This window comes from Musa acuminata, chromosome BXJ2-2 (assembly GCF_036884655.1).
Source record: "Musa acuminata AAA Group cultivar baxijiao chromosome BXJ2-2, Cavendish_Baxijiao_AAA, whole genome shotgun sequence".
NCBI lineage: Eukaryota > Viridiplantae > Streptophyta > Magnoliopsida > Zingiberales > Musaceae > Musa > Musa acuminata.
The window spans coordinates 28,051,298-28,071,846 of record NC_088339.1 but is presented as its reverse complement, the minus strand read 5'-3'; the positions used below and the strand labels follow the sequence as shown (position 1 = coordinate 28,071,846).

General features: G+C 39.4%; 3 protein-coding genes and 1 long non-coding RNA gene across 6 annotated transcripts; 1 reads left to right on the top strand and 3 right to left on the bottom strand.

The window, feature by feature from the left end:
* Positions 1–1,084: 1,084 nt before the first annotated feature.
* LOC103975681 (uncharacterized) lies at positions 1,085–1,918 on the bottom strand. Its single transcript, XR_010484554.1, has 2 exons — positions 1,632–1,918; positions 1,085–1,419 (listed from the first exon to the last, which is right to left on the bottom strand). It is a non-coding gene; the product is annotated as an uncharacterized LOC103975681 (long non-coding RNA).
* Positions 1,919–4,179: 2,261 nt separating this feature from the next.
* Positions 4,180–5,497, bottom strand: LOC135605809 (uncharacterized). The gene is made up of 2 exons (XM_065096296.1): positions 5,077–5,497; positions 4,180–4,864 (listed from the first exon to the last, which is right to left on the bottom strand). Exons 1-2 carry the CDS (start codon positions 5,401–5,403, stop codon positions 4,394–4,396), a joined length of 798 nt encoding a protein of 265 aa, XP_064952368.1. The 5' UTR covers positions 5,404–5,497; the 3' UTR covers positions 4,180–4,393.
* Positions 5,498–6,326: 829 nt separating this feature from the next.
* Positions 6,327–11,031, bottom strand: LOC135583215 (myosin-binding protein 7-like). 2 transcript variants are annotated; one of them, XM_065096295.1, is made up of 3 exons: positions 9,421–11,031; positions 6,808–6,858; positions 6,327–6,728 (listed from the first exon to the last, which is right to left on the bottom strand). In XM_065096295.1, the coding sequence occupies exons 1-3, from the start codon at positions 10,729–10,731 to the stop codon at positions 6,708–6,710; spliced, it is 1,383 nt and encodes a 460-aa protein (XP_064952367.1). In that variant the 5' UTR covers positions 10,732–11,031; the 3' UTR covers positions 6,327–6,707. The 2 variants fall into 2 exon arrangements, with proteins under 2 accessions (XP_064952367.1, XP_064952366.1); XM_065096294.1 differs by having other exon boundaries at positions 6,812–6,858; positions 9,421–11,029.
* Positions 11,032–14,734: 3,703 nt separating this feature from the next.
* LOC103975684 (probable inactive leucine-rich repeat receptor-like protein kinase At3g03770) lies at positions 14,735–20,514 on the top strand. 2 transcript variants are annotated; one of them, XM_065096292.1, is made up of 9 exons: positions 14,735–15,251; positions 15,326–16,734; positions 17,071–17,204; positions 17,802–18,042; positions 18,152–18,354; positions 18,447–18,493; positions 19,268–19,379; positions 19,563–19,863; positions 20,376–20,514. In XM_065096292.1, the coding sequence occupies exons 2-8, from the start codon at positions 15,399–15,401 to the stop codon at positions 19,839–19,841; spliced, it is 2,352 nt and encodes a 783-aa protein (XP_064952364.1). In that variant the 5' UTR covers positions 14,735–15,251; positions 15,326–15,398; the 3' UTR covers positions 19,842–19,863; positions 20,376–20,514. The 2 variants fall into 2 exon arrangements, with proteins under 2 accessions (XP_064952364.1, XP_064952365.1); XM_065096293.1 differs by having other exon boundaries at positions 15,010–15,251; positions 15,315–16,734.
* The last annotated feature ends 35 nt before the right edge of the window (positions 20,515–20,549 follow it).

The window sequence follows — 20,549 nt, the reverse complement described above, 5'->3', positions numbered from 1 at the left end:
GATTCAGCAATCATTACCTTTAATTTCTAGAGATTAATTCACTGATATTCTTCCTAAAATTACATATGGTAAATTCATGACAATTATTGTCTGACGTCCGCCCATAAATGATTGGATTAACCAGAAAAACTAGCAAAAGACTTCCCTAGTTTTACCCAACAGTATTCATGACAATTATTTTTTTACTTCCGACCATAAATCATTGCATTAACTAGAAAAATTAGCAAAAGACTTCCTTAGTTTTACCCAACAGTTTACAATGATAAGACCCTAATATAGCAGTACATATAGAAGCAAAATGTTAGGTAGAATGCTAATAGCACACTGTTTGTCCTATATATATATATATATATATATATATATAGAGAGAGAGAGAGAGAGAGAGAGAGAGAGAGAGAGAGAGTCATAATAAAGATGCAGCAATCCAATGGGCGTTGAGACTGATATATTTGGACAAACAACTGATGGCAGTGGTCAGCTTTAGAAAATGATGTTCATACTTGTCAAGTTAGATTTGTACTATGATACTTTTCATTTGCCTAACCATCACTGTTCTTAGCTTTGGTACATAATTTTGAATTTTCTAGACTAGATAAGTTCTTGGTCTACATCATCCACTTAAAACTTCTTTCATCTTTTGTCACTGAAGCTTAACTGACTTTTGCAAACTACTATGACCAATGCACAGGGAAAGGTACATTAGTTCGGTATTGTCTCAATGCACATAATTAGTTATCTTAAAGAAGTGTACATAACCATTGATTTCCCTTCACATTAGCCTCTCTTAACAGCTTTCATCAGGAATCAAAACTTAAAGTCATCACCATTACAAGCCTAGTGATAGTTATCATATCAATCAAGCAATCCAAAACACCATGTATATATGAAACCTAGAGCAGAAAGAGAAGCAAAGGAACACCTAGAATTGTCATCAGAAGAGGAGATATCTCTCAAGAAATATTTTGTTTCCATATGATCCTGGACTGGAATTCCTATCATGACAATAATTGTATCGCCTATGTGATTTTTTCTTTTCGTTCAAAAACTACATAGAGCCATCCGGTTCGACAACCAAGGTAAGAAATTGAATCCAGGGAATCCACAGTCGCAGCTATGATTCAGCAGATGGCACAAAGGTGTTGCCTTCAACATGTAGGTGTGGGCGTATTGACAGGGACATGAATCTAGGAGGATTCAGATACAGAACAGACTAATCCTTCCGATTTGCCCTACAACAAAAAATTCCACAAAAAAGTAGTGTTTTTTTGTTACTTTGTACAACAAAATCTCGGCCAACTCCACCGATACTTTACAGGGACGACATCATCCTACGCCTCCGATACTCCTTATTGTTCGACGACGGCTCCATCACGTCGGGGGCAAACCTCACCTTCTTCTTCGGCCTGTTCCTTTCACGACCTATCCAAGTTCGATTGCAGAGCAAACTAAATGCTTGTACGTGGCCTAAACGACACAAATCGAGGAGGAAGACTAAACCGAGAGAGAACTCCACTTATCCACTACTCCCCAAACCAATCAGCACAAGAAGCAGTTCTCGAACATCTCATCAATGCAGTCGACATGAGGGCAAAACAAGAAGCGGAATCAAGAGACAGGTGGCGAAGACATACCGATTTCGGATTCGAGCTTCTTGATGAAATCGGAGGCGAGGCGCTTGTGGATCTGGAGGACGACGAGGGCGACGCTGCTGGAGACGGCGACGACCACCATGAGTCCCATGCAGTTGGAGCTCTCCATCTGCTTCTTTGATATCTATGTTATGCCTTCCTGGTCCCTCTTCCTTCGAGCAAGACTACGAATCCATGAGGACGGAGGGCGAGGAGAGAGAATTGGATTTGGATTGGGAGAAGCGCTGTGAATGCGGGAAGGGGATGAAACAGGGAAGAGGAAGGGCCGGGAAAAGCAAAGGGTTGGGCTACATTTAGACGAGGGAGGACACGCTTTGGAATTTGATGAATCTTCGTTTGACTTCGTTCCAACAATACTCTCACCACTCATCGGGCGGTTCCCCAATTCCTTAGCTGGTCTTTGATTGGCAAGAGAATGGAAACCGTGCGGGTCCGGGTAAATAACTCCAATCGCAAGGCTGGTGTCGAAGATGAGGTGGCCTCGTTTGGCATTTGCTGAATTCTTGCTTGACTCCGTCGAGAGGCCATCGTACGAGAGCATGTTACTCGCGCCCGTACCTGCTTTCTGATCCCCCGTGGGACCCACGTAGTTGATTGAGTGGGTAAACGGCTGGGGTAAAAGTGGGTTAACTTTAGACACAGAACGAGTTCTCATTTGGCGTCGTGGCGCCCCCCATCAGGAGAAACACTTGTCCTGGCTGAGGACGCCTTGCCGTCGAACGGTACTGCTGGGCCCATCCTAGAATCCATTAACGGTTTAGGTAGGTGAAACGGGTACATGTCGAAGAGGAGGAGAAGTGTTGTCCGGAAGACATTCTTAACCGTCTCTTCGGAGGGACGCCACCTCGGCCGTATCGTCGGGTGAAATGAAATGACCCAAATGCCCTCCTATGAGATATTCTTCTTCTCTTTTTTCTGGGTTGACTCATTTCGATTTGGATGTTGATGTTGACCGGATCAGTTTCCCAAAAATTTGATCCATGTAATTATCTTCATCATTCTAAAATAAACAAATAATGCTGCTAAAAAAATATTTATTTATTTAGTTAGCATGTGTCACCATAATAAACACAATTTATTTATTTGTTTGTTTGTCAACATGTGTTGACTTTGGATTTCCAAGTCAAACCAGTAAATTTCATCATCTTAATCCCAAAAAAAAGGGTTAATAGAACAAATGCAGTAAGATGATGGGTTAAATATCATGATTTTAATATTAATATTTTGCTAGTGGTCTAATCCATGCATTAATTATATGTGACCAAACATGGAGGTAGGGAACACACTACAGAATGAAGTCATAGTGTGGGGATTAAGGTCAAGAGGACCACAAAACCTTCACTATCTGGTTAGCACACATATCACACTGTATACTATCAGAAGGGTGGATCCTTCTAGAACTGAAAAATGTCAATAATGTGAGGTTACAGTGAGCTCGCATGTAATTAATGTGCCTTCAACTATAATGCAGTGCCAAATTTCAAGCTGAAGTTTGACACAGATGCATGGATAGCATTCAGTGTCAGAAAAGTTTGGGACCAGATGTCTTTGGAGGACAGGACCACACAGTAGATTGTGAGCAGAGCAGAGATAAGAAACAGTACTGATGTAGGACAGGAAGAGGATGTGAACAGTAGAAACAGAGCATTCTTGAATTTTTTTTTTCTCTTTTTTTGTCCTTTTTTAAGCTGTATCAATCAATTTAATGAAACAAAGAAGAGTCATTCAGCATGCGATAGACCATGCCATATAAGATTAGAAATGATCAATGCACGTCGTCTTACCTTCTTTAAGAAGTTGTACGAGTTTTTGTGTCTGTTCCTGATTCCAAAGTGAGCAAATATTGAGGTATTGGAAGATGGTGCTGATGAAATGGACGATGAGGTAACATGCGCAACAATTTAAGAACAGTGCAGCTGAAAGAGACTGTCTGATCCTTTTTGATGGCTTGTTAGGGTTTAGTTGGAGGTGAGAAAACTGGGGAGAGGTTGAGTAAAAACTGATGAAGGTTTGGCAGGAGCTCAAGGGAGTAGAACTGAACTGTTAAAAGAGGAAGAAGAAGAAGATAAGACACACCATAAGAGCAAAGTAGATGATGACTCTCAGATCTTATATAAGACATCAGACCTTCGAATCTTGATTCCTATGAGTTTAGAAAATGTTTCTATGGTCCAAAAATGAAAATTTGATGGAAATTATCAAAAATGAGATCTTTGAATTAGATCAATGCTTGAATTCACAGTAATTTGTGTTGGACATAACATAAACTATTGTAACAGTTACCAAGATTGTAAACTCATAACTGCAGTAAATGCATGATTCATTATATTTCAGCAAATAATGTGTTCTTGTTTCTCTCTCATGAATCTCTTCTGCACAAGGAATGAAGGTATCTCTTCCAAGAACCAAATTTTACACAGTACACTGCACACAAAATTTTATTAAGAGGGCTTCAATAACAGAGAAAAACTAATAGGTAAGCTCTAATATCAAGCATTTGAGATTTTGAGGGACACTAAAATCTCAAACATGATGGAAAAGGAAATATAGAACATAACATGAATACATATTTTTCTTGCTGAGATGTAGACTAGTCTCCAAGCATTTTACACATGGATGCTGATTCCAGACACACTTGAACCTTTTTTTCTCAGCACATAGAGATGTGCTAATTATTAGGAGACACTCCCACACTATATCATGAAGATGAAGGTGATCATCATCTCCCAACACAATTCATGTGGCTAGAAAACGTAGGGAATCAAAGCCTTGACTTGTTTAGGGAAGTTCTCGAATTTGGAGAGGTACCATCTCCTTGTTGCATGACTCCTGCCCATCAAGTACCAGAGTGTCCCCAGTGCAAACAAGAAGGAATACAGAGTCTGGGAGATGAGGCAGAACCCAATGAAAATAATTATCTCGAAGAGGTAATGTGGGCAGATGACCAGTCCAAACAGGCCACCCTTTGGGATTTTGTATGTCTTGTCACCCTTCTCCCTGAGCTTGGAAAGCAGGTGATGGTGGTAGAAGTTGCCTGTGATCCCTACCAGGAAAAGCACCTCCCCTGCAACCTTCAGATCCAGTTTTGGCCCTGGCATTCCCTGGGTGAGATACTGAGCATAGATCATGCACACAGTGCCCGTGAAATAACTTAGGGTTATCGGGATGACTGAATCCAGCATCATATTTCCACTGTATTGGTGGATGAACAACACCTGAAAGAATAAGCAGCTCAAGAGAACATAATCAAGATAGAGATGTATACGATTTTTGCAGAATATAGGCATAGATTCGGTGTCACAGAGACGTATAGGATTTTTTTCTTCCCTTTCTTGTGTTATTTTAGTAGATAGATAGAGAGAGAGAGGGGGGTGGGAGGGGGAAGAGAGTTCTCCATAATATTCCATCAACTCCTGGCTATGCATACCTCGAAGTCTCTCTTGAAGAAATGGACGGCGAGGGCGAGGGCAAGCAGCCGGCACCGATCGTCGGCGACGACGGCGGGGACCGCGAAGGCGGCCGCGGCGGCCGCCAGCGCTGGCGTGTAGAGGAGCAGCATGCCGACGCGGCTAGAGACGCGGATCTGCTCGCCGGAGGGGCCCGAGCCGGCGTTCCAGAACTTGGAGTACTGCAGGTGTTTGCCCCAGGCCTCTGAGAGGCCGAAGTAGACGAGGGCGACGCTGCTGATCGCGGTCATGGCCGTGATGATTGCCGAGGGCGGCGGCGGGTAGAGGAAGCCGGACAAGATCGACATCTCCTTCCTTCCCTACAAACACGATCGATGAAGAGAGAGAGAGAGAGAGAGCGTGCGCTTCGTGGCTTTAAGAGGGCGAGCACGCGAACCACATAGCATTGACATTGGATGGATATTTTGAAGCGACTGACAGGATACAGGAATATTGACGATGTGGCTCTAATAGTGTTATGATGTGATCATTCTGCGATGTCCACATGGCAATAGATTCTTACCGTGCAAACACGATCAATGAAGAGGGAGAGTGTGCGTACGTACGTGGCTTTAAGAAGGCGAGCACGCGAGAACCACATGCCATTAACATAATAGATGAATAGTTGATGATGAGGCTTTAAGACTGTTATGATGTGATCAGTCTGCGATGTCGACGTGGAGTTCGGTGGACTTCAGTGTTTGATTGGAGATGCTTCCCAGCTTGCATCCCCACACCATTATTTGGTATATAATGAAAATAAAACAGATTGGTTTTTTTTATATATAAAAATATCATTACGAGTTATATGGATTCCTATTATTTATATAAAAATACATTAATTAATTCGAATATCTTAATAAAGACATAAAAAAGGAAGAAGATTGGCATTATTCTGAATTTTCACTTAGAAACTCAAATTAGATGCCTCAAGAGATACCCTAGCAAAAATGAGACACAGAACAAAACATTATTCTCTCACAACTAGGAAAAGGAAAAGAAAAAGGGGGGAAAGCAAAGAAGAAGAAGCTCAAGAAACCAACATGAGCAATAAACTTAGTTCCAGAAAATAATGTAACCTGCATGATAGGATCAGATATCCATCCTACAGATGGTCCAACTTAAGACTTCATTATGTAACCAAATGATAAACAAACAGTGACCCTCTTAGTATCCATATACACATTACATAAATAGAAAAAAAAAGGTACAGAGAAATTACACAGGAGCACAATTGGAACAGTACAATTTCATCATCAGATTGAAACCAACATGCTTTTCGAATATCAATCCTAAGAACTAAAGAGCAACCCTCCCCAGACAAGCTCATGGTTTACTTGTAAACCATGTGGAACACCTCCAAGCCCAAAAAACGATTACAAGAGTAAAAAAAAAAAAAGAAGCAAACTTGGGACTCAAACAGATCCTCGCGAAAAATGCACTCCCAAACATGATGATTTGGTTAAACAATATCATGATTTACATTTATCTTATTCACTTTGAATTCAAACAAGTCAAACATAGTCAAATTCACCCATGTGTTCTTGTGACACACTTCCAGTTGCTGATTCGATGTGTCTTGTCTAAAAGCAGCAGCAATCCAGCATTGTTATTAGATGACCCAAAAGAGTACCTGTTGTAACATCCAAAGGTATAGCACCATCACTTGGCTTTTGGATTAAAAAAGGAACAAAAAAGATGAGAATGCTCACATACTTGATTCGTGATGCCTTCTTTCTCCAGACAATAAATGACACTATCAACTGAAACAGGCAACACAAGACAAACATTTGGCTTCAAGGCAACAAAGCTAAAGAACAAATAAGAACATATGCTTCCTAAATTTAATCAACACAGCTTCAAAACCAAATAGGATTGAGAAAAATGCAGTTGAAACTGAAATGCAGCCTCAATGGGTTTTAAGTAATGTAGGACATTAGAACTTAATCAGAGAACACTAATAACATTTTCAGTGTTCAACGCCACCACTGAAAGTGGTGAATAACAAGGGAATATGCAGTAAATAAACAGTGAATCACAAAACACCAAGTTGAAAGTTCTTCTAGCATTTGTTTGCTCATCCTAAAAAACCCAAGTCATGACCACATGCAGATGCATCCCACTACCTGCCACTAGCGTCCAGCCCATGGAGTGAAAACTACTGGTAAGTCTACCCTAAGATTAGGGTCCTCTTTTGTGAACAAAAAATTAAAGAAAAAACCATCCATTAAGTAGAAGCCCATCCAGTAGTGTTCCTTCCTTTCATTTTATTAACAGCAAAAGAAATGAAATTCTACTTTTTAGTGAATTACCACTGCCAAGCAATAGTTATTGAAAATTTTGAGTACTTTTAGCAGCATAAAATTTCGGACAGAAATATCATCAAAACAGGAATGCCTACAATCATGCCATCCCTTGCAAGTTTCTTGATTGTAACTGACTGATGTTGCTCGCTAAGTCAATTGACAGAAGTTTAAAAGGAGCCAATCACTGAGAATTTCTATTTTGCCAATTTCATACCAGTTTAAGAGAAAAATAAGTATTTTACTGGCTTCTCTCCTAAAAACCCCAACTAATGCCCTTGTCAATTTAATAGATCTGGACACCACCAAACAAATCCTCATGTAAGATTGTTGAAATCACAAAAACTTGCTAAAAAGGCATGATATATAGTCAATTCCAAACAAATTTCATGCAACTATTTTACTGCAAGAAATGTTGTCTTTGGTTTCAAAAGTTGCACCATAAATTTTGTTATGATGCATGTTTGCATTCCAACTTCTGCTTATTATGGTATACATTTTAAGCATAGTTACTACTGGTCCAGCAAAGTAATTATCAATATTATCAGTATTACATAGCCTATTTTGTGATAAAATCACTTTTTGATAATTGTGTAGCAGGATATTTGCTTTTATACACCTTAATATCAAGATTTTTTCAAATACACTCCCTTTAGTGTTGCCTCATGTGGCCGAACTCATCTTAGCAGAGGATGTGGTGCTCCAGCAGTGACACTGTGGGCCTGTCTTCCTTCAAAAGTACTGACAAAATTTCTCCCAACCTCTTTCTTGTTTTAATTTTCCCTCTTATTTCCATGTAAATCTAGTCACCACTCTTTTAAGTTTTAACAATGTTTTGATTCTCAACCTGGGCTCCAGTTGACAAGTAAACTTTTTTTTTAAATACAATCATCTCAAAATTTGGGATGGTGATTAAATTTAACTAATTAAAAGGATTAGGCCATTGGCATAACTCTGTCTGATGAATGTATTAACACCAATGGCATGCCCATGGAAAGAATATTGTGGAACTTGCTTATTGTCTTTTCTCCCTGATGCATAGGTCCCCTCTTCCTGTGTTTTTTTAACAAATTCAAGACTTAAGCCACACTCATCAAAGCAGACTTGTCCATGATGAACAAGCCACACTTCCTACTGATGTATAAACCTACCTTAACAAAAAAGAGAATCTCAATTTCAATCAGACATCCGAACTGGGTTAAAATTACCACTATTGTCACAGAGGAGTGATGACTCTTGCCGGAATAACTCGTACAAGTGTAGATTGATCATGTTGTAAACATTAAGGACTTTATTACTTTCTACAATGTCATGTATCATCTCTTTCTGAAACTCATTAACATCTTCTTGGTCCATGTCATTCTGATGCCACAAAAAAAATAAATATGATGACAGAATATTTTTTTCAGAAAGCAAGACACTCTAATGGCCAAAGAAAGAAATCAAACATGCATGAAAAAAAGGGAACATAACTGCAAATTATATTACCACTAATCAGAAAATCAATGTATATAGCAAGAACCATTTACTCTAGGTCCATCACACAGGTCTTATACTAGATAGGTATGTTGAAAAATTAACCCAGGAAACTTCCAATACCAAAGCTTCCAATGTTGGAGATAACAAGCATAGTTAAAACTTAAACGTGTCACGCACATGAAATTGACATATTAACTGACGAATCATTAGTCTTAGGCGCGACAAAGACAATCTACCAACTGCTTTTGAAAGGTCTCACTGTCACAGAAATTTTACTAGTCCCACTTGTGTAATCTTCTTATTTAAATTTCATTTTTTTCTCTTTTTTTCTGTAAACATGATTTCTCAGTATAATTTACTTCTTTAAATTTCATTGCTTCTCTACATTCTTCTGATGCTTTCAATAAATGTAATACTGTTATCTCTCCACAAATCCAAAATTTGGGCTACAGCACCCAAGGATAACAACTATGTGAAAAAGAAATATGCTCTAATTTCCCAAATAAACCAAATTAGTTTGATCAAACACTTGGAAAATATTACCTTAAGCAGACCAACGATGGAGAAATTCGCAGTCGAAGATTTCTTCTTGACGATCTTACTCTCAGGAGCCACCTCCCTGTAAAGCTGCTGTGCTATCTCTCTGAGCAGCACCAATTGTGCCTTCTCTGTTCGCATGGAAATGATGGTCTGCCGCATCGACTCCCTATCTGCCTCAAGCGCCTGTAGCCTCATGTACAGATTCTTTATATCTGGACTCCCACCTTCTAATCTTCCATCCATCTCCCCATTCTTCTCCTCCTTCACTGGCGTGTCCACACAATCCTCGGACACAATGACCATCGGAACTCCATGTACCGTATCTATGGTGTACACCCTATCGGCCATGTCATCAAAGCCACTCCCGTCGTCCAATGGTTTGTCCGTTGAGGCAGGAAACTCCTCGCCTTTTGTGAGCCCTGGCAAATTCTTGGCCGACACAGAGCCATGGCTATCAGCAAGCGAATGCCTGGAATCGCTGAGGGGCCGTGGCGATTCCTCGATGACACCCTTTTCCATCAGACTGATGTCGTCTGGATAGGCTTCGAGCTGGCATATACGCTGCTCCAAATCCTCGAGGTCTTCTTTGGCCTGCGGTGTCTCCACAGAAGCATACTTTTCGAGATGAGGAGCCTCATCATAATGGTCCTCTTCGTGTTCGACATCATAGGGCAGGGTGCACTTGAGACGAGGGTAATCAAAGGTTGGGAACTCGTCCAATTGAGGAGTCCAAGCGTCGTCTTTCGCACCACTGGTGGAGGCAGGGGCAAGATCGGCACCAACGGCATTGGGGTCGATGCCGTAGCTGAGAAGGCGGTGCGCATAGGCCTGCAGCCGGAAGGTGAGAAATTGGACGGCCTCCTCGCGCTTGAAGAGGAGATCTTCGAGGGCAAGAATCTCCTGCTGATCGTGGTCCATCTTCTCCTCGGCGAAGCGCTTGAACTGGCGGGCCTCCATCTGGGCCTCGGCCTTCTCGCGCTGGAGACGGAGGATCATGGACATGGCCTCGCTAGCGGCGGAGGCGGCGGCGTTGCGCTCCTCTTCGAGCTCCACGAGCAGCTCGTGGATCGACTGCTGCTGGCTCGCCACGGCCTCCCTGAGGGCGGCCACCTCGTTCTCGACCTCCACCCTGGCGGCGACATCGCCGCCGGCCGGAGAAGGGGCGGCGCAATCGGCCGACGCCTCTGGGTCAAGTCGGCGTTTTATGGAGCGGCGCCAGGAGGGAGAAGGGGACCGGCAGCAGAAGGGGCAGGCGCAGGGGCAGAGACGGGTATAAGCGGCGGCGTCTGGTACAAGTAGGGTCTCGAGATCCATGATGGACCGGGGGCGAGCATGCGATCACAAAGGCACGATCTTTCTCGACGAAAACTGAGGAAGCAGAAGCGAATCGGAATCGGAGATCGAGTTCTTCGTTGGATTCCTCCGCCTCTTATCGATGGATTCGATCAACAGAGGAGCAGAAAGGAAGCGGGGGCGGAAGCGGTCTCGTCTTTGTTGGGGGTTTTGGGAAGCGACTCGGAACGCGATGGTAGGCAATCGTACACACGTCCGGTCGGGAATGCTGACGTCGGATGAAGTCGATAAACAACGAAGGGATAAAGCTGAAGGAACAACTTACGCCACAACCAACGACACGAAGATCGTTGGAGGTGCTGTACACCTTTTCGGCCCGGGCCACTGTTTTTGTAAGCCTAATCACAATTCATAATTAATTAAATATATTTAGTATCTTAATTATTATATTTTTTTAAAAAATTATATTAATTTTTTTTATAAAAAAAATATTTATTAAAATAAAATATTTTATTTTTATATTATTAATTTTACTAATAAAAAATATCGTAGGATTTACTATTTAGCACATATTGAATCTGTCATTTATCATCGAATACATATCGTATTCTCATCAATAAAAATAAATAACATGAAAAAAAATAAGATTAGATGTTTAAGTGTAGATCTCAATATAACTTTTAAAAGTAAAAAAATCAATACTAAATATATCTAATTAAATTACAATGAATAATATATAATTAATCCTTTTATTTATAAAAATCATGTGCGACGAACAGCATATTACGGGTTTATCCGAATCGAATTCAGATATTTTCTTATTAGATTTAAGATCCAATTCAAGTCAATCGAAATAAAATCCACATGAATCGTACCTTAAGTCGTAACTTAAGTTGAGTACTGGGATTGGGATTGGGATTGGGATTGGGATTGGGATGGGTAGATAGGAATATATCCTGTGAAAGATACCGAGGCATCAGAACCAACTACATCAGCCAAAAATGATCAATGGATAGATGTTTAAGCAACCCAAGGGAGATTAAAACAAATCTCAAAATAAATCAAACAATGAATCTATCTTCTTTGGATACATATGTTTCCTAGTGAAATGACAATGTGATCCTACTTAAAAGGATCCCACTCCCAAAGTCAATTACATTATGATATCATCAAAGAGATTTATGTTGTGGCATAAATTTGTACATGATACTAAAAATTAATTAATATCTGGATGGATGGGCACTTTTGCTAAATCTTCTGCTTTATCTTCAAGAGATTTTCTTTTGATCCACTGGTCACAACTTTAATATGTAAATGTAAATGGGCCAATCATGAATGATACTTGAAAGTGATCATTGGACAGCTACTTGATATGAAAAGAATTTTGAAGTTTTAGTATTATATATAGTTTATCAACATAAAAAAGTTTCATCCTTTGTGTTATGGTAAAAATATAAATCAGATCATATCTCATCTACATATTTAAGCTTTTAGATTTTTTTTTGAAGATTTAAGATGAGGAGGTCACAATATCCAAAATCTAGACACTATGATATGATCTTTAATATATTAGAGACAATCCATATTTAAATAAATTATTTTTTTTCTGCTTGTATTAGTGTCCGATTTTATTATTCATCATTTGAAAAAAATACTTTCTCAATATTCAAAGTGGTATAATAATTATAAAAATGCTGGCATGATCATTTTTACTCCATCAAATCCAAGACTAAATAAGCTGCAGTCATACTAAACAATGCATCTGTCTCTTTTGAATATATATTCTTTTTTCTTCACTTGCTCAAACATAGTTGGCATAATAAACATTTATAATCATACTGGATAAAAAAATACTCATATATGGCCTACATGTACATATGATTTTGTTTCATAATCAATCTTGGATTCTTTAGATGTTATGTGCTTTAAACTGTTGTACAAATGAGTCTGACAATAGCTGTATCTTTCTTTCTTCCTTGTCTGAAGGAATTGCTGTGTCACACTTGACAACAAGAGGTTATACTTTTCAGAATCAAACAACATCACATCTGATTTGGACTGGTATTTCAACTTGTTATGTTCTTTTGTTGGATAGAACTCAACCATCAGATGATGGCCCACCTATCACTGGGACATGTCTCTCACTTGCTATTATTACTTTGGACATGCTCTTCTTTTCTGCTTTCTCCACAGAAGATGCTTGAGATGCATGAATGATCATTTCTTCCAATTGTTAGCTGCTTGTGTAGATAATGATGCTGCAATATGATCAAAACTTTTGAGTTGTTGCTTATGATTGCTCCTCATAATGATGTTTGAAGTTGGGGATCTCACCTGCAAAAGTTCTAATTCTTGTGCCGGAAGACAAATGATTTGAGTCCAATCTCATCTATCAGTTCAAGCTTTTAGAAAGATTTACAGGAGTTAAAAGGTTTTTTTTTTTTTTTGTATCTTTCATATTTAATTATTCAATATTGATTCAGCAAATGGTCATTAAAAACTAAATCTAGTTATAGATTAGTATGCAGTCTTAGTGTGTACTTATGTGTTCTCTGCATTTTATCATATCACAATATAACTGAAGCGTGCTAAAATGCTACTGAACAAAATTAATTGAGAATATAATAAGAAAAATGTGATTCTCCAGCTCAGGCCAGTCGAGGGAAAGAGAAGCATCACATGATGGAGAGTCTGCATTGTCTTTTGGATTAGCTCTCAGAGTTCATCATTTATGGATTTTTTTCCTCTGAAGTTTGTGCTCTCCACTTTGTTGTGGCCCCTTCTGTGTTGATGACAATGTCCAATCTCTTTCTTTGATATCTTTAAGGGTTAGGGTTCTGTTACAGCCAATCAAGCTGAAAGCCAACAGTCATGAGGACACAATTATGTTGCTACAATATCTCTGTGATAGTTGTCTGCATTCTGATGTCTCTTATGATTAGAGTTATACAAGGCTAAAAAGATTGAGAGCCACCAGTGATGGGTGTCTGCAGTAAGAGGTATCAACCTCTTAGGATGAGTGAGGGTTTTGCAAAGCCAAACAAACTGAAAGCCACCATGGAAAAAGTTCCAATAAGAACCTTCTTGTCTGTAAAGGCTCTAAGAATAGTTAGCAACCAACAAAGTAGAATCCAATTCTTGGCATGCACTCCAAGGAAGCTATAACAGGATATCCAACACTGACATTTCACCTCAGATCTTGAAATATGAGGAGCAAAATTATAACCTAGTTCTACTTTTCTAGCATTCCATAGTTATATAATGGAGGGTGAAGTGGAAGATGATCATGAACTTATCTTCTCCATTGTATTTTTGGTGTGCTTTACAATTTGCAGCTCATCTTATCAAACTAAATTCTTCTTTTTTTTTTTCCTCAGTAGAATTCTTTAATTGTTGAAAATGTTGAGGTTGATGCTGAGAACTAAATCCAAAATGAGAAAGAAAGATTTCACATCGTCCGGAATTCATTAATTACTGTCCTTCTGAACTTAAGAGGGCGACTTCTCAACCATGGCTCTTACCATCAATCAAACATGAACACCATATGCCTGCAGTTACCGGCAGTCAAAGTTCTTGTTCTTCTGTTTCTTTCAGGAAGACGGCGAGTGCAGTGAGAGACCCAGCACTTCAATTCATACCCCGCAACTTCAAGCCTATCTTCTCCCATGTCTCAGCTCAGCGGGGAATAACAGATCATCACTCTAATGGCAGAAACTCGACGAGTTTCAGCTGCACACATTCTGCAAACGTGGTGGGCTTCTCAGTCTCATCCTTATGTGATGTTTTGCTGTTTCATGCGTTTGTCGGAGAAGACAGTGGCCGTCAGTGTTTGGATGTAGATCATTAACCCGAATCCGAGATGGTTGTCGGATCGAGTATGGGTTGCTTGGCCTGGCAGGTGAATCCGACCCGATAAGAGTGCACTCGTGTGTCCTGTCGACTATTTATTAGGGGCAATTTCGTCAATAAAAATATCGACACTGCTACGAGGAGGGCGGGAGAGAGAGACGCCTACGAGAGATCGAAGGGCGAAAGCCTCTCCGGGGGGATCAGCTCTTTCGCTCTAATGGCAGTGGTGAAATCCGCAAGGGAGAGAGCATGAGCTGACATGTCCGTGAGACCGCCACGCTTCGTAGGGAGAAAAAGGAGGGTGGGTTTTGTCGCCACCCGCCTTCCGCTCCCGGCCACTTCCAGCTCGGCTTCCCCAGATCTTTTGGCGTTTTCGCCGTCCAATTCACCCGTGATGGAGAGAGAACCCGAGGAGGTAGAGGAAGGCTTCTCTGTTGCCCTAGGTTGGCGTTTTTGGATCTGGATTGGAGGACGCAATGATGGTCGAAGGGATTTGGGACTGTAAAGTTGCGAGTTTTGGAGTTCATGTGGAGAAAAAGAGTGAACTTTGTTTCATTTTGATCCAACTGGAGCTGATTTAATTCTTCGAGTGGCACCGATTCTCCGTTTTACTGAGGCACTCAAAAGTTGCGATTTTGATTCGTTCATCCTCGGTTTCTCCTACACACACTTTTGAGGCATACTGAACGAAGGTATGCTCCATTTCTTTGTCCTTAATAGAACAAGATGCAGGCTCCAAATACTATCTTTTATAGTTCTCTTGCAGTATTTTGGTGCAGAAAGCAGGGATATTGTTGAGAAAGATTATTGTGCTTCAGCTGCTAGTTTTGTTCTGGGCAATGTCTCCAGGAAGCTACATTGCTTGTCTGCTCACTCTATTCGTGGTTTTGGTCCTTGTACCCAACACAAATGAGCTGCAATCATCAGAAGCTTGGTCCCTGCTGAGAATCCAGCGACTTCTAAACTATCCATCTGTCTTGAGCAACTGGAGCACCAACACAGACTTCTGTAATGCCGATCCAAATCCATATCTGACAGTCGTTTGTTATGAAGACAGCATAACCCAATTGCATATAAGCGGTAGTGAGAACTCTCCGCCTCTTCCGAGGAGTTTCTCGATCGATTCCTTCTTCACTACCCTCACTCGGCTCCCAAACTTGAAGGTCCTTTCTTTGACATCACTAGGCCTTTGGGGTCCCCTGCCAGCAAAGATTTCTCGTTTGTCTTCTTTAGAGATCGTCAATATGAGCTCAAATTACTTATATGGGGCAATTATTCAGCAAGTTTTTAGTTTGGATAACCTCCAAACTCTTATACTTGATCATAACATGTTTAGTGGCCGTGTTCCTGATGCTATAAGCAAACTTCATCTGTTGGCTGTGTTGAGTTTAAGGAACAATACCTTCAGTGGGCCTTTGCCAAAATCGTTTAGTGTTCTGGAGTCACTTCGAGTCCTTGTGCTGTCATCAAATAGTTTGTCTGGAGATCTGCCTGATCTTAGCCGTTTGACTAACCTCCAAGTTCTTAATCTAGAGAACAACTATCTTGGACCTAATTTTCCACGTTTGGGAAGGAAGGTGGCATCAATCATGTTGAGCAAAAATATGTTTGGTGGTGGGTTTCCAGCTAATCTTAGCTCATATTATTTGCTTGAACAGTTGGATGTCTCTTTCAATAGATTCGTCGGGCCGTTTCTGCCGTCATTGTTGTCTCTCCCTTCTATTCGATACCTAAATATTGCTGGAAACAGATTCACTGGAATGCTTTTCCGAAACATGACATGCAATGATGATCTCATGTTTGTGGACTTGTCTTCAAATCTTCTGTCTGGGAAATTGCCGACATGCCTGACTTCAGATTCTAAGAACAAGGTGTTTCTGTACTCCTCAAATTGCTTGAGAATCAAAGATCATAGTCAGCACCCATCCTCATTTTGCCAGACTCAGGCTTTAGCTGCGGGAATACTGCCTCATAAAGAAATGAGAGTATCAGGTGGAAGAACAGCTATGGCGGTAGGTGCAGCCGGAGGAATTGTTGTAAGTGTTTCCTTGGTCGGTCTTGCAGTATTTTTTGTGCTTAGAAGAATAAATATCAAGAGGCCAATGAAGAAACCTCCAAGAAGAATAGTAGAGCATGCTTCAAATGGCTATCCTCCCAAGTTGCTGGCTGATGCAAGTATACCCTCCATCCCTGCCTCCCTCCCTCTATTTATTCTGTTATAGACTGCACATATGTTGTTAACTTAGTCAAGTAGTATTGCTAGTTGTTTCTGTACAGTGGTGTGGTGTTATAGTCCATGAAACTTAGTCCTATGTTTGCTCATGCCTCTAAAAAAGAAAAAGAAAAAGAAGAGATTTAGCTGGATAGTAATGTCTTAAATTTGTGCAATTACTAAGTTTCAAGTATTTGGTCTTAATATATATGAGGCCATTGCATATCTGTTCCATTTATTCTATGTTGATGCCACTCATTTTTCTGCTTTATAATATTGATTTTGTACTTCTTTCAAAGGGTACATATATCAGACAATGAAGCTGGGAGCACTTGGCATACCATCTTATAGATCATTTTCGTTGGAGGAGCTTGAAGCTGCTACAAACAACTTTGAAACATCAAGTTTAATGGGAAAAGGTTCTCATGGTCAGGTATGCCGTTACCTCATAGTCTTAGCATCATGTTCAAACATATGCTTTTTAGCTCAGATGTTTTATACTTTAAATGTATCACAAACAACTTCTTTTCAGTCTGCCTATTCGTGCTTCATCGAGTACTTGCTTATATTGCTGCTTTGTCGATTACTTGCTTAACATTTTTTTTTTTATGTTTTTGTTATGTGTTTTAATGGGTTAATTAAAACACAATTTTCTGCTTCTGAGATTTCTATGATTGTTTTTATCCTGATCTACCCAAATGTTTGTATCAGAAGCCATGTAACATTGATGAATCAACCAAATTGTTTTTACAATTTTAACATTGTACGATAGCCATGCTTTCTAATCGAGTCGTGTTAGCCAGATTGACTATCCATATTTAACCGATGAAATCATCGGCATCGACTAAAATTCAAAAGAAAAAAATATCAACTAAACGTATGGATGCTGAATTGCAATGCTTCTTTCACTTGGTATAAATGATTGTGACAGAAAATTTAGGTTCATTCGACTATTGTTTTCATGTATTTTTCTATGAACCTTCTGATTCGTCCTACAATTTATTTGACAACCCTTTTTATGTGACATCAGTTATACAGAGGAAAACTCAAAGATGGTTCCCTTTTGGCAATAAGATGCCTAAAGCTGAAAAAGAGCCAGAATTCCCAGAACTTCAATCACCACATTGAACTAATTTCCAAGCTTAGGTATCATCATTTAGTGAGTGCCCTTGGTCACTGCTTTGAGTATCACCCTGATGATTCCAGTGTCAGCAGATTATTTCTCATTTTTGAATATGTGACAAATGGAACATTGAGAAGCAATATATCAGGTATGAGGGAAACTTGGCCTTAGAAATATCCAATGTCATTTTTCGTTAGACAATTATGTTCTCTATGATTATAATCTTAACCTATTCCAATTATACAATTTTTTTTCAGTGGAAGGACATAAGTTAACATGGATGCAGAGGATATCTACTGCCATTGGCGTAGCAAAGGGTATCCAGTTTTTGCATGGGGGTATTATACCCGGCTTATTTGCAAATGATCTGAAAATTACAAACATACTTTTAGATCAGAACCTTATTGCAAAAATTAGCAGCTATAATCTTCCAGTACTAGCAGAGAATATGAAAGCCATGGTAAAATAAAGCTTCTGCAGCTTTCTGGCTCCTGTTAATTGACCTATTTGATCCATGCATTCTATCTGATATCCATCTTTGTTTTTGTGTAGGTACTGGCTGGAAGTTCTTCAAGTGGATCAAATTTGCTCGGAGAAAGGCATGTGGAAAGACATTTGATACCTTAAATGCTTAGTTAAGATCTATAGATGACAACAAAATATAGTAGCGTCCAACAAAGGAAACCGAAGAATATCAACTTAACAGATGAACAAAATGAAGAATCAAGGGCTTTAGAATTGGGCAATAATTTTATAATTACGATGTCTTCCAATAATATTTATGATCAAATATTTGAATGGAAAACAAGTGTTTTTGCAATCAACTTATGTTAATAAATTTTGAAGAACAAATATCAGTTAACTCGGAAATCAGGCTATAATTGGCTTACTCTACATGTTGTGCGGGTCAACTTCCAACACAGTTTATGGACAAAACTGTATCTACTTCCTCGTCTTATATGAACTTCAACATATAAAGATTGTCTAGAAACATTATATAGCCATCAAGCAGATTCTATATACTTGGTTCATTTATTGCTTTGCTCCGAAAACATGATTTTTTAAGATATTAATTTTTAAATTGGTAGAGTAAGTTGCATGCTTTAGTCAAGCATGTAGGAGCACAATCAGTACTGTGTTTCAAATATTCAAATCACTTGCATGAAATCAATGCTCTTTTACGCATTGCATGTCTGTATTTCTTGAATGAATTTATGAAATTTGTTTTATTGTTTATGAGCCCTCACTCTTATGTTATTGCATGCATTGGCATTGTGTCAGTTATAAATTGCATATATGATAGTATATGTGTTTTGCATCTTTGAATTATTTATAAATGTTGTAAGCATTTTATGACTTGTGGTCTTTTGCAGAACTAAGCATTTGGATACGATTGACATCTACGATTTTGGTGTCATCTTGCTCGAGATTGTATCTGGAAGACCAATCATATCAACAAATGAACTGGACATAATGAAAGATGAGGTGTGAACTGTTTTTGTTTTTAATGTATGTTTCATTTTTTTTTTATTGTTTGCAACTGCTTTTGTAGTATTTTTCAAAATTGAATAAGAAAATTTGGTTATGAATGTGAATTTGTGAAACATATTTTTTTGGATCTATTAAGTCTGCATGCTTCAGTATTCACCTTGAGTTTTATTTTTGTAGTTACAAGAAAACATTGTAGCTGATGGAACTGCGAGGAGAAGCATTGTGGATCCCGTCATAAGCAGGCAATGCTGTGATGAATCACTGAAGGTTGTCATGGAGATCTGCTTACGATGCCTTTCAGAGGAACCAACACAGAGACCTTCAGTTGAGGATGTGCTTTGGAACTTACAATTTGCTGCTCAGGTCCAAGAATCTTGGAGGGGAGACTCTCAAAGGAGTGAGGAATCATCACTTTCACCTTCCCAGCCGCCTCAATCACCAATCATACTGAATTAGGAACACGAAATATAACATGATAGTAAGTGAAAATCATGACATGAATTTTGTGACTGTTCAATTCAGTTAATTGCCATATGAAGTTGCTGCCTCTTTTATGTTGATGTATCATTTAACATGAACTTTGGAACTCTTTAAGTGTTTCCTCTCTTCCAAATAGACTAGTACGAAAGGCTTGTGTAATTTAAACCTGATGAGTACATGACCGTGATGCAATGTCCCCTAATTAAATCCCTCCCATACTGCACATTCGATAAAATTGTTGCTTTGTATGGTTTAAACTACAAGTGAAGTGAGATAGCATATTCTTCCAGAGACTGACGCTTCCAAGTTTTGATATCACTCTGTTGCCTATATTTGCTTTGTTTTGCTTTGCACATACTTTAGTTATCTGTTGATCATAAAGTCTTCAATTGATCAAACAGACGGATGAATTTTCTGGGATCCAAAAGTTGTCATTTCGGTATTTGCCATTCAGAAATTTCTTCACAACTTGCTGTTGTTAATGATTTGATAAATATTTTCTTTGTATAGGTTGATCGGCTTCTCATTCCCAAGCAGCTAGGATCAAGGATTGAAGCCTGTAAATGTGTCGGTCTGGACAAAACCGATGAGTGTTATGAAGATACCTATCCATCAATCACCATTAGATGGGGTCTTCAATATTTTTATTGTCTCAACCTGAAGTTCGAATCTAACTTCACCAGA

What these genes read in the sequence shown, in the direction of transcription:
- LOC135605809 (XM_065096296.1), bottom strand. Translation starts at nt 5,403, where the DNA reads ATGTCGATCTTGTCCGGCTTCCTCTACCCGCCGCCGCCCTCGGCAATC. An exon ending in TCTTCAAGAGAGACTTCGAG is followed by an intron (nt 4,865 to 5,076) that starts GTATGCATAGCC and finishes TTATTCTTTCAG; the next exon opens with GTGTTGTTCATCCACCAATA.
- LOC135583215 (XM_065096294.1), bottom strand. Translation starts at nt 10,731, where the DNA reads ATGGATCTCGAGACCCTACTTGTACCAGACGCCGCCGCTTATACCCGT. An exon ending in CCATCGTTGGTCTGCTTAAG is followed by an intron (nt 6,859 to 9,420) that starts GTAATATTTTCC and finishes TGCCTGTTTCAG; the next exon opens with TTGATAGTGTCATTTATTGT. An exon ending in AAGAAGGCATCACGAATCAA is followed by an intron (nt 6,729 to 6,811) that starts GTATGTGAGCAT and finishes ATGTTACAACAG; the next exon opens with GTACTCTTTTGGGTCATCTA.
- LOC103975684 (XM_065096292.1), top strand. Translation starts at nt 15,399, where the DNA reads ATGTCTCCAGGAAGCTACATTGCTTGTCTGCTCACTCTATTCGTGGTT. An exon ending in GAAAAGGTTCTCATGGTCAG is followed by an intron (nt 17,205 to 17,801) that starts GTATGCCGTTAC and finishes ATGTGACATCAG; the next exon opens with TTATACAGAGGAAAACTCAA. An exon ending in TGGACATAATGAAAGATGAG is followed by an intron (nt 19,380 to 19,562) that starts GTGTGAACTGTT and finishes TTATTTTTGTAG; the next exon opens with TTACAAGAAAACATTGTAGC.